This window comes from Monodelphis domestica, chromosome 3, assembly GCF_027887165.1.
Source record: "Monodelphis domestica isolate mMonDom1 chromosome 3, mMonDom1.pri, whole genome shotgun sequence".
NCBI classification, from domain to species: Eukaryota; Metazoa; Chordata; class Mammalia; order Didelphimorphia; family Didelphidae; genus Monodelphis; species Monodelphis domestica.
The window spans coordinates 376,450,050-376,463,501 of record NC_077229.1 but is presented as its reverse complement, the minus strand read 5'-3'; the positions used below and the strand labels follow the sequence as shown (position 1 = coordinate 376,463,501).

The following is a 13,452-nucleotide window of genomic DNA, read 5'->3' as shown; positions in this document are numbered from 1 at the left end:
ATTACTGTACTGTAAGGAATGATGAACTGGAGGATTTCTATATGAACTGAAAGAACCTCCAGGAACTAATGCAGAGTGAAATGAGCAGAATATTATACCCAGAAAGTGAAGCACTGTGGAACAATACAATGTAAAGAACTTTGTTAATACAAGACAATTCTAAGGGACTTATGAGAAAGAACGCTATCGACATCCAGAGAAAGAACTGTGGGAACAGAAACACAGATCAAAAACAAATGATGTATCATTTGCTTATATGGATATATGATTTGGGGGTTTGGTTTTAAAAGATTGCTCTATTGCAAGAATGAATAATATGGAAATAGGTATAAGTGATAACATTTGTATAACCCAGTGGAAGTGCTTATTGGATCTGGGAAGGGGGAAATTAGAGGGGAGAGAAAGAAAATGAAATATGTAAACATTGAAAAATGTTTTTAAAATGAAAAAAATAAAGGGCTGAAGCAGAATTTACATGGCATAGCTGATACAAAGAAAGAAGAGGTGGCAATGATGATCTCTGACAACGTTAAAACTAAAATAGATATAATTAAAAGAGATAAGCAGGGAAGCTGTCTTATATTTAAAGGTCCCAAAGATAATGAAGCATTATCAGTATTAAATCTACCTGCACCAAATGTTACAGCAACCAAAATTTTAAAGGAAAAACTAAATGAGTTATAGTATGCAGAAATAGATAACAAAACAATAATAGTAGGAAACTTTAATCTCCCCCTCTCAGAACTAGATAAATCTAACTAAAAAATAAATAGAAAAGAAGTCAAGGAGATAAATAGAGTCTTAAGTTAAATATAATAGTTATCTAGAGAGAATTGAATGGGAACAGAAAAGAATATGATTTACAAATGTAGTACATGGCACATTGCAAAAATTGATCATAAAACAGGGCACAAAAATATTGTAGTTAAATGTAGAAAAGTGGAAATATTTAATGCATTATTCTCAGACCATAATTTAATAAAATTGTATATTATAAGACTCCATGGAAACAAAAAGTAAAACTTAATTGGAGACTAAGTACCTTAATCTTAAAGAATGAATAGGTTAAAAAAGAAATCATATGGGGATATGATTGGGGGTGTTAACTTTAAATTATCACTCTATTGCAAAGTCTATGAATTGGTTTTATTAAAAAAATCAACAAAATTTATATTACCATTGATTAATCTGATAAAAAAGAGAGATAAGAAAGCAAAATTACAAGCATTAAAGATAAAAAGAATGAATATACAACCAAGGAAGATAAAATTTAAACATTAGGAGTTATTTTACTCAATTATATGAAAACAAATTTAAGAATGGAAGAGAAACAGAAATATATTTTTAATAAAATAAACTGCCTGGACTATCAGAGCAAGAAATAGAATACATAAATAAATCTATTTTAGAAAAAAGAAATTAAGCCATGAATGAACTTCCTAAGAAAAAAAGCATCAGGACCAGATGGATTTATAAGTGAATTCTTCCAAACATTTAAGTATCAACAAATTCCAATCTTAAATAAATTATTTGGAATAACAGATAAAAGAATATTACCAAACTTCTTTTAGGAAGCAAATATGTTGTTGATACCTAACTCAGGAAGGACAAAAACAGAAAAAGAGATCTATGAACCAATTTCATTAATGAATATGAATGCAAAAATCCAAGCTAGGAGACTACAACAATATGTCACAATGATAATACATTTATGACCAAAGAAGTTATATACCAGGAATGCAGGGATGGTTTAATATAAGGAAAACTATCAACATAATTGATAATATCAATAACAAAATTAAGCCACATGATTATATTGATACAGAAAAAATTTTTGACAAAATACAACACATCTTCCTATTAAAAGAAAACCAACCAGACAGTATAGTTATACATTATTTTTTCTTAAAACGATACAAGCCATCTACCTAAAACTACCAGCAAGTATTATTTGCAATAGGGATAATCTAGAAGTTTTTCCAACAAGATCAGGGGTGAAACAAGAATGCCCATTATCAACAAAATTATTTAACATAGTATTAGAAATGCTAGCAATTGCAATAAGAAAAAGAAATTAAAGAAATCAGAATGGGCACCCCACCCCAAGCTGATTAATTATTTAATTATTAGGCCTGCTACACTTTGTAGTATGTAGAAAGCAGGGGGTATATCCACGTTGTAGATGGACATACTTCGGGCAGTGCCACTATATGTACACCTCATACACATCTTCCATAATTATTAATCACTCAGTAAGTGAAAGTTCTCTTGTCATGGCTTACTGGAATTATCAGGGTACCAGGGGATCTTCTTATCAAAAAGTGAAGTGGTATGTAAATATATCCAACAGGGAATCCTTCTGAAGAATATGTTTCCTCAAAGGTAAATTGAATTAAAGGCTTGTCTGTCTCTGGCATGTAGCAGCCTCTGTTTAAGCCTCAACACCAGAATCCCCTTATATATAGTAATAGAGTGCTAAGCCATTGGGTGACATTTGTTGTGCAAGATCTAACTGATGATCTAGTTCACAGAAAACTCAATTATACATAAAAAGTATTTCTCTGGGAGACTGGAAGATAAAGAGTAGAGACAAGATGGTGTAGTAAAAATTTAGCAATTTTGCCTTTCAGATCCTTCCCCACAGATTGATAAAGCCTACCAGACAATAGCAAAGGCAAGAAAAAATATTGCGCTGAAACAGCTCCCACCCAATTCCTTTGCAGAGGTGGGAGAGGTCCACAAGAGAGTTGTACATTGTACATGTTTTTAGATTTTTAAAATATATCAATCACCTATACTGTATTTCTTTTATTGTTGCAAAAATAGTATTTGTTATATGGGATGCTCTTTAGAAGGTTGGAGGAGGGACACTTGGATAGTGTAAAACCAAAATGCAACAATAAACACTTATTTTTAAAAAAAAAACTATTATTCTGGCTTAGCTTAGTCAGGTCTGATAAAATTAGCTCAAGAAGAAATATTGCCTTTCAGATAAAATGCTGAGGTGAGAAAAAGATTGTTTTGAGACCCTGAAAGAGAACTGACCCTCAGATAAATATACTGAAAGTGGTACCTGTCAGGGTAGCTGAGGACCATCAAGAGAGAGGATTTAGGAATATTAAGGAAGCTAGCTGCATCAAGAAAAACATTAGTTGGGGGCAGCTGGATGGCTCAGTGGATTGAGAGCCAGGCCTAGAGATGGGAGGTCCTAGGTTCAAATCTGGCCTCAGACACTTCCCAGCTGTGTGACCCTGGGCAAGTCACTTGACCCCCACTGCCTAGTCCTTACCACTCTTCTGCCTTGGAGCCAATACAGAGTATTGATTCCAAGATGGAAGGTAAGAGTTTAAAAAAAAAGCAAAACACACATTAGTCCTATCACATATAATCCTTTGGTTGCAAGGTTCTAATGATCAGTACTAAGGGAGACAAAAAGAGGAACAGGGGGAAAAAATGAAAACAGAAAACAAAACAAAAATATGGAAGAGGACCAGAAATTTTATGCTTTCTTCCCTAGTTGGAAAGACTGTCTCAAAGTCTCACAGTTTGGCTTATGTGATCTTTGTAACTTGCAGTGAGTTTCCTAGAGCAAAAATGGTGACAATGAGCCAGAGTAGCTCTAGGACATTGGAGCTACAGCATAGATGATGATACTTCCAGTTACAGATTTCTTCTCCTGATGTGAAGTAGTGATGGGCAGGGGAGCCTCCAGCAACATCAGGGCTTCAGTATCAACATGTTTGGTATAATCAACAATTCTTGCATTAGGATCATCTGTAGTAAAGTGTTAGTTTATTGGCTGTTGAATTTCAATTGTGTATTCTTCCCTAGTAGCAAATGGAACCATTGAGGAAAATCTAATAAAATGTCAGGCAAAATAGCATTCCTCAGGAGCCAGTTCTTATAGTGAGGAACCTACTAGGCCAGCAGAGGAGGCAGGGTAGACTAGTAGTCTCAGACTCTGGCATAGTCACCATCTATTTGTGATGAACATGAACACTAGAGGGATCCAGGTAAGTGTGATTTCTAAATGTACCACTCTTTTTTTATTTTTTATTTTATTTAAAATATTTTTCCATGGTTTCATGATTCATTATTCTCCCTCCCCCCCCCCCCGCTCTCTCCTGTTCCCTCCCAAAGCCTACAAGCAGTTCCACTAGGTTATACATGTATCATTGTTCAAAACCCATTTCCATGTTGTTCATATTTGCAGTAGAGCAATCCTTTAACAACAAAACCTCAATCATATCCCTATCGCACTATATGGTTGAGCATATATTTTTCTAATGCATTTCTGCTCCCACAGTTCCTTCTCTGGATGTGGATAGAGTTCTTTCTCCTAAGTTCCTCTGGATTGTCCTGGGTCATTGCATCGCTGCCAGTAGAGAAGTCCTTTACATTCGATTGTGCCACTGTGTATCCATCTCTATGTACAATGTTTTCCTGATTCTGCTCCTTTTGCTCTGCATCACTTCCTGGAGGTCGTTCCAGTCTCCATGGAATTCCTCCAGTTCATTATTCCTTTCAGCACAATAGTATTCCATCACCATCAGATACCACAATTTGTTCACCCATTCTAAATGTACCATTCTATTAAGTAGTACTGCGTTCTGCCTATCTTGCTAAAGGGTCTACTTTATACAACTCAATCTATATAATAGGCAATTCTGGAGAAAAAAGTAATATGTGCCAGCTGTTCCATAGCCACTAGATCCCAGAAGAGTCAAACAATTGCAACTAACCTACCTAACAATGGCTTATTCTGGCTCTAGGTTTGTACTGCCAAAGTCTCCAGACAGCCTGTTGTTGTTGTTTTATGGACAGAGATCTCCATAACTTTGGGCCTTGCAGGGTCATAGCAGTCCAAAGGGAGAGACTGATAGACAGCTACTCAATCAGTAAACATGCCTACTATGTGCCAGGCACCGTGCTAAGTGCTAGAGTTACAAAGAGAGGCAAAAGACAGTTTCTGACCTAAAGGAATTTACAATCTAATGGAGACAACTTGCTTTCTATCTTCCTGGTCTGTAATCTGTTCTGGTTCCCACATGAAAGATTCTGGGCTAGAGGTCTGTGGGTGACTCAGGAAATTGACTTTATCAAGATATCTGGGTGGAGAATATGAGTTTTCCAAAACCTACTGAATCCATGGGAAATTCATGGATTTCTTTCCTAGATCAGGAGGAAGTAGGTGCCAGTAGTTTATTCTGAACTCTGCCTGGAGTCTTCTGGGTTTTCCTACACACTATAGCCCCCCAAATCTGACTGGGCAGGGTGCACCATCAATTTCCCTAGGGATGATTTCCCACCTCTTGTCCCTTACATTGGTTTCATGTGATCTGGGGCCTCTGCTACAGTGGCCTCATCTGGTCTGGTTAGCATTAAGTTATCAATGTAGTGATGTACACTAATGCCCTCAGGTAGGGAGATGTCTTTCAGGTCTCTGTCCACCATAATGTGATGGCAGCATAAAAGAGAGTTCAGGAAGCCCTGAAGAAAGATGGTGAAGATATATCAAACTCCTCTCCATGAAAACAAATGGTTTCTAACTAGTCTCAGCCACAGGAATAAGAAAAAAAAGCATTACTCGGGGCAGCTAGGTAGCTCAGTGGATTGAAAGCCAGGCTTGGAGTTGGGAAGACCTAGGTTCAAATGTGGCCTCTGACACTTCCTAGCAGTATGACCCTGGGCAGCCACTTAACCCCCATTACCCAGCCCTAACTGCTCTTCTGCCTTGGACACAGAAGGTAAGAGTTAAAAAAACAAACAAACAAACAAACAAAAAACAAAAATACACAACCCATTAGTTAGGTTAATAGTCCATACCACTTGCCCTGGGCCTACACTGTTTAGTTTACAATATGTCAGGATCAGGAACTACTGAATAAATCTGACGACTTTCTTCTGGTCCACCATAAACTGCCAGGTACCATCTCTGTTACCACCTTCTTCACAGTATTCTAGCTTCCTTCATCTCCATAACTAGTGAAGAAATATCTTTTTTTTTCCAACTGTAAAGATTAAAATTCAACTGTTATGATTCAAATTTTGGAAAACTGAGGCAGGTAGAAATTAGTTTCTCTCTGCAAGGAGTATTATATTTTTAGAGGTTTATTAAAGGTTAAGGATTAAAGAAAATACAAGCAAGAGAAGCACATGCTAGGTGGGCCATGAGGCCCATCCAAATTTCACTCACATCATGAGATGTGTCTGTTTGCCAGCGGAGACAGGAAGAGAAGAGCTAATAGCCTTTACAGCCAGTTTAAATACCCCATCTTGCTCTCGGCCCAGGCGAGGTTACAAGGCATTCGGGGAAGCGAACAAGGACTCCTGGGGGTTGAAGTCCTGGATTCAAGTCTCCATTTTTTACACTCCCACCTGATAATGTATGGTGTTAATTACATGGGATTGTTTCCACTTGGGCACTAGCCACAGTAACATGCCTAAAGTTTGCTAAAAGAATACACACAAATTTAGAGACCATAGTACCCCCTTCCCTTCATAGAATGCTTTCTATAGCGTCCTATAAATAATCCTTATGGAATAGGGGTTTGGAAGTATACCTCAGGCTTGGGTAAGGTGGAAGGGCTTCCCCCCCCATGCCTTTTTGGGGTACAGCCTCAATGGCTGTTCAATTGCTTTCTTATCAATCCCAAGTCTCAGAAGCCATATCCAAGCTCCTTGGTGGGGATGGTATTGTTCCCTTTTTTTGTCTAGCTCAGTGCTTTCTTACCCCATTCCCAGAGTGTCTGTACTATACTGACAGAAGTATCTGCCCAAACTACAACTGTCCCAACTTTCTGCTCAAATTTTACCAATTGATCAGCCCACGCCAATATGGTTGTATGATAGGGAGACCCATAGCTAAAGTCTGAAATCCCAATGTACTTTAATTTTGGTGGGTATGATCTCATAGCCCCTGAGACAGGTTGGGCAGGTCTTGAGGAAGCCACATAAAGCCAATCTATCAAATATATTCCCCATAGTAACTTCACTCATTCCTTGCAGATCCCCATCTTATAGTTAACTATAAGGGTAATTCTTTACATGGTTAGGTACACATAAATAACCTTCTGTAATCACCTAAAAAGGGACAAAGGAAATATTCCTTTTGGAAGCTCTAACAAATTAAGTTGGCTCTATAAAAGTATGTCCTTATAGTTTCCCCCAGGCTTTGGAAAAGAATAGCCAAGAGCCTGTTGGGATTAGGTCCCTCAATCCTGTCTTCTGCCCCACATTAGTAGAAATCTTTTTACTGGCATAGTCACTGTCCCCATTAGCTGCCACTTTGTTTTTCATTTTGCGTCCCTGATAACTGGGATCTTTGTAGCACTTGAGTGCCCAGACCCAATTTCATTTCTTCCTTTTTTTAAACCCTTCCTTTCTGTGTTAGTAACAACTCTAGCACAGAAAGGCAAGAGCTAGGCAAACAGGGTTAAGTGATTTCTCAGGGTCATACAGCTAGGAAGTATCTGAAGTCACATTTGAACCAGTCCTCTGGAATGTAGTCCTGGCAATCTTTCTACTGTGCCACCTAGTTGCCTGCCCAAGCCTGAGCAGGAGTATGTTTCTCATTCCACAGAAAAGATTCCTCATAGGAAACCAGAAAGTCCTTGGCAACTAGGAGCCATGCAGACTCAACCCCCACCTCCCACCCTGCTGCTTCCCAATTTGTTGAAATGGTTGTCCTCATTCCAAACTGCTAAGACTACCAAATGTTGTTGGCAGGACACTAAAGCCAGCAGCTCTTTCCTAGTGCAGGTTTGTGTTGGGAAGAAGTGAGTCATTAGACTAAGGAGGTTTACTTTGTTCAAACAGCAAAGATATACAGCCAGGATATGGTGGCACTTAACTATATATATATATATATATATATATATATATATATATATATATCTGCTAGTGAGGTTGAAGGAAGTGTTGCTCCCAAATTAAGCGATCAGGTCCTCTATGTATTATTCTTCTTCTAGCCTTCTCCTTGCTAGACTCACAAATAACAATAAAGAAAAAGAGAACATAAAAGACACAGGAATAGATAGTCCCTCAGTCAGAATAGAAGAATCCTATTCTTTAGATCTAAGTTTCTGGGGGAAGCTCTATTTTTTTTTTTTGCTTTTTTTAAAAAAGCACAAAACTAAAAAGTCCATGCAGTGTAACCATAGAACACCAGTGTCTGATGCTTGATTTGAATTAAAATTTTCCTGACTCTAGGCCAGATGCTCTATCCACTATGCCACCTAGCTGCTCACTATGTCTAATAGTTCCCTTCTTATGTCTCCTTCCCCAATCTCATCTATCTCTTGTTCTGTGAACAATAATTAATTAATAGAGGACTTGTCTCAGCCATGCAACTAATAAATGTAGAAGATGAGAACCTAATCTCATATCACTTTGGTGACTATGTGAAAGATGGATGAAAAAGGGGAGAAGCTTGAAGCAGGGAGACCAATTAGGAGCCTAAATCAATGGTGATAGGAGCAGAGGAGATGTTGCTGTGTAAGCTGAGAATCTTCAATGAACATTTATTAGGTATCTACTATGTGCTAATATGCATGGAGATACAAGGAAAGGCATAAGACAGTCCTTGCCCTATAGGCAAGCCCTTCCAGCTCACAATCTGGTGACTGGAAAATGGTGATGCAATAATAAAAATAGAAGACTGGAAAAGGAATGTGTTTAGGGTAAAATATAATGAAATGTTTTTTTTTCACATGCTAAGTTTTAGATGTCTGACTTTTCCTACCAATATTAACATTTTCTATTATTACATTTCCTAATTATATATTTTATATTTTTTAATTGGTTCTTTTTTTTACTTTACATTTTTTATTCATTCAAGAACAAAATCTTTTTTTTTTGCCCTTTTCCATTTTCTGAATGAGCCATTTCTTCCTTAAACTTCTTTAGCTTTTGTTTCCCTTTATGGGCAAAGCCTATGTTTCTTTTATAGTTATTCTCCCCAGAACTCAGGAACACTGCTTGTCACATAGTAGACAATATCTTTGTATTTAATATATAAAACATATATTTTCTCTGTATTTATAATTTCAACTCCCTCATTTTTACAGATAAGAAAAATGAGGCCAGTTAATGGCACACTTGCACTTAGTCAATGTTTATTTTGTTGTTCAGTTGTTTTCAACTCTTCATGACCCTATTTAAGGTTTTCTTGGTAAAGATATTGGAGTAGTTTCCTTCTCAAGCTCATTTTACAAATGAAGAACTGAGGCAAACAGGGTTAAGTGACTTCAGTCAGAAAGTGTCTGACGCCAGATATGAGCTCAGGAAGATTAGTTTTCCCATCTCCAGGTCAGGTAATCTATCCACTGCATTATTGACAGAGAGGAAAAAGGCCACCAGCTCAAGGTCGCAAATATAGTTATGTTGCAAACCCCACATTGGAAATCGAAGCATTAAATAAGCATGTGGGAAACAGGTAAAGTTCAGGTCTCCTTTGAGAGAGGCATGATGCACTTTCCACCCAAATTGCAATATTTGATTAATGTAAAAGTAAACAGGCAGTTCTAGAGCGGGAAAGGACACTGTATGCCTGATCCTCCTCCTAAAACTGTTCCTTAGTTATGTGAATTGTCCCGTCATAGTCAGTGCGAGATTACTTTTTGGATAAAGGAGCACAGTAACTTTGTACCTGGCTGAACTCCGTACCAGAAGAGACACAAGTGTACTGCAGACTGCACGAAGTCTCAGCCATCATTAGCATCCAAACTCCCCCACCTTCTCACACTTCTGCAGCCAATGAAAATAGCGCAGCCCTGGGAAATTACCGCGGAGTTTCTTGAGCATGCGCTCAAAGGTCAGGGACTCCGCTTGGCGAGTAAAGCCGGAAGCGCGTGCACTCAGGTGAGCGCAGGCGCAGCGCAGCTTTTCTTCCCCTCCCCCTCAGGGTCAGAGGCTCCGGGGCGGAGCTATCGCGCCGTGCCGTGCCGTAACGTGCCGTGACGCTCCTTGAGGCGCACGGAAGCGCCGGCAGAGGAGCTGCTTGTGGCCACTTCAGCTGAGCGGTGCGGAGGTCCTAGAGCTCCAACCGGGCCTGGAGGGGTCTGGCCGAGAGGGCTTAACCCCTTCCGCGCCGCAGCCGTGCGGGGGGGGTGCTTATGGCAGCTTTGCATCGCCGCTGGGCAGCTAGCTGCTCGCGCCGGAGGAGCCCGGGCTCCGTTTCTACCGGAGACTCCCGGCTCATTTAGGTGCTCTCTATGAGTCAGGGGGCGATGCCCCAGCCTGGGGGGTGGCCTGGGGCAGGCGCCCCTGAGGGACACGACTTGGAGACAGAGCCTGCCCCTTTAGGCCATGGGAAAGCTGCAGCAAGGGAGGACGCGCCGGCGGGACAGGAGGACCCGGGCTTCTGCCCTGCCCGGGGCTACTCTGGAGAACAGTAAGTGGGCACTGCCCGAGACTGGGGATGAGCCTCCCCTCTCCGGAGCAGCTGCTCGGGGTGGGGGCTGGGCGGCCCAGGTGGCTACTCTTTCGGGGGTAGCTTCTGGGCTTGGTGGTGGGGCGAATTGGAGCCCCCGGACTGGTCTCAGCCCGTGCCGGGGCATGGGAAGGAACTTCTAGGAGGACAGGGGTGGGGACGGTACCGTCAGGTGACTGAAAGGGGGGGTGGTACAGCGTGGGGGTGTATCCTAACGAAACACTAAAGTTTTTAAAAGAGGCAATTTTGAAAGCATTTATTGCAATTCTTTACAGGCTGTTATTTCTACAAATCTTGGCAAACTGTGGGCCTTTTCTAGATGCTACGTTAAAAGGAGTAAACTTTTGGGAAAGCATTGCCGTGGACTTTTTTCAAGATGTAACTTTTACAAGTAAAACCCCCAAAGATTTTTGGGAAAACATTTAGAGTTTTCCCTAACTTGAAATGCATATATGCCCTTCACCCACGCAAAAGTAATCACAGCGGTGCTAAAAGTGGCATATGTGATGTGTCTGTGCTTGCAAGTCAAGTTAGTACTTGTTATAGAGTCCCACTAATGTGACAGACACTTCCAGATTTAATCTCGGGATAGTTTAGCCGATAACAGATTGTGTAGTCATCATTTTCCTGCTATGGAAGACTGTGTGTCAAATAGATAAGATAATGTGGTGAAGGGAAAAGTGCTAGATTTTGAGATCTTCAATTAATACACATTTATTAAGTCATGCCAGGAATTAATTTGCCAGGTATTAATAAATCAAAGCCAAGGAACAGTCTTTACTCTCAAGGAGTTTACTCCCGTTCAATTAGGAGAAAATAACACATACAAAATAAATACTAACCACATAAACACCAAAGGACATAGAAACTGGGTGGGGTGAGGGGGGAAGGTGGCAATCCAATGAACCTTGAAGAAAACTTAGGAATGTAAAGAGGTGGAAGTGAGGGGGGAATTAAATGTGGTTTAATAAAAGGAGGTTAGGGTTATATTAGCTTGGCCAGTTTGATAGGTATATATAATGTGGGAAGGGAGTAATCTGCAATAAATGGAAAGTTAGTCTGCAGCTAGACTTTAAAGAACTTTTAGTGCCAAACAGGAATTTTTTTTTAATCCCTTAGCTTCCATTTTAGAATTAGTAAGGGATAGGCAATTGAGGGTTACATGATTTGCTCAGTCACACAGCTACAGAGGTGTCTGAGGCTAGAGTGAAACTCAGGACCTCCAATCTCTAGGCCTTGCTCTCAAACCTAGTCTCCCAGAGTTTATATTTAATAAGAGAGAAAATAGGTTTCTTTAGAAGTTGTCAGTTATCAGCCTTAGGACTGCCAATTTGGCAGCTCTTCAGAGTATGAGTTGGAATTGACTGAGACTTAATTCAGAGAATTAAGGCTGGCCCAGGAGAGAGGTGATGAGCTTTGAACTCAGTAGCCCAGGTGAATAGAAAGAAGGGGAGAGATATTTTGGAGGTAGAACTAGTAAGGCTTGGCAGTTGATTCACTCAGCCAGTTGAGTGGATGAATCAAGTATAACTCTCCAAATTTGAATCAAAGGATCAAGTTCAATCCCTGACATTGCTATACCTCTCTGGGCCTATTTCCTCATTGATAAATTGGGAATCTGTGCTGATGACTCCATAAGGTTCCTTCCAATATAAAATCTATGAATTATGAACTAAAATTGGACACACAAATTTAGCTTATTTGGAAAGAACTATGGCTTGAAAGATAGAAAATGTGCTCTTAATGTTATGCAACTGGCAAATGAGGGTTTGGATTTAAGTAGGGAACAGACTTTTTCAGGATGCCTGTTGAGTCATCTCATTTGTGTTAATTCTTTGAGATCCTATTTGGGGTTTTCTTGGAAGAGATATAGGAGTTTTTTTGCCATTTTCTTCTCCAATTCATTTTACAGATGAGGAAACTGAGGCAAACAAAGTTAAATGATATGTTTGAGGTCAGATTTGATCCTAGGAAGATGTATCTTCCTGCCTCCAGACCTGGCACTATGTCCATTGCATCACCTAGCTGCCCTAGGTGAATGTACATGCAAGAGTGTGTGTATGCACAGATTAATGCATATGCCCTCGTAGACATATGTCCTACATATGTTTATATATGTACATATATACATTTATATATGTGTGAGAATATATATTTCTGGGTATTTGTTACATTAAAAAAAAAAAGAAAACTGTTCTTTCAACAAGCTATATACAGGCATGCATGCAGGTATGTGCCTATATTTGATTGGTTCATTGAACCACTCAGCCTGTGAAATTGAGGTCTATTCTGACACAGCCTAGGTATATTATAAGTTGAGCTTTTGTGTAATTTGTCTTTTCTAGTGGTTTCCTAGGTAGAAGAGGGAATCTACAGTGTGAATCTGTTAAACTGTGAGTCAGATCTTTGTCACAAATAAGAGTGAATGGCCAGTAGCCATTTACTTCCTATTGCTAATGGGTATTATGGTTTTCCTTTACCATGCAGTTATCAATTGAGATGCTCTGGTAAGCAGATTCTTCTTGGTCCATTGTAACACTTCAGATACAGTTTACTTTGTTTCTTTCTGATGGTTACAGATGGAAAAATGTCCCATTATACTATTGTACTATTAAGAGAAGAAATTACAAATAGTCCACTAGCATATATTAACTACTCTATACTAGACACAGTGCTAAGAACTGTGGATACAAAGAAAGGCAAACAACAAATCTGACCAGTCTCTGCTCTCAAGCTGAAAAGTTTAATAAATTTTTTAGAAATTGTAGAGTCTGCTCTCTTCATTTTAGAGATAAGATAAATTGAGTAGTGCTGAAATGACAATTCATTTCATGTATAATAAGTAGCAGAACCACAACTAGAATTCAGGTACTCTGACTCCAAATCCAAGGTTTCTCGATTTGAGAATATTCCTTAAGAGTCTTAGTCATCTAGACCAACATCCTTATTTTGCAAGTGAGGAAAATGAGGCTAAGAAAGTTAAGTGACTTGCTTAAGATCACATAGTCAAATAACATGAG

General features: G+C 39.4%; 1 protein-coding gene across 4 annotated transcripts in view; it reads left to right on the top strand.

Annotated features, from left to right (window-relative positions):
- Nucleotides 1-9,858: 9,858 nt before the first annotated feature.
- OTULIN (OTU deubiquitinase with linear linkage specificity) overlaps nucleotides 9,859-13,452 on the top strand; it is a 59,440-nt gene continuing 55,846 nt past the window's right edge. For 2 of the 4 annotated variants that reach the window (XM_007486832.3, XM_056824280.1), the window contains exon 1: nucleotides 9,941-10,393. In XM_007486832.3, coding sequence (XP_007486894.1) covers nucleotides 10,215-10,393 — 179 coding nt within the window. In that variant the 5' untranslated portion in view covers nucleotides 9,941-10,214. Of the gene's footprint in view, nucleotides 10,398-13,452 lie in introns of all 4 variants that reach the window. The other 2 variants (XM_007486830.3, XM_056824281.1) reach the window with 2 other exon arrangements.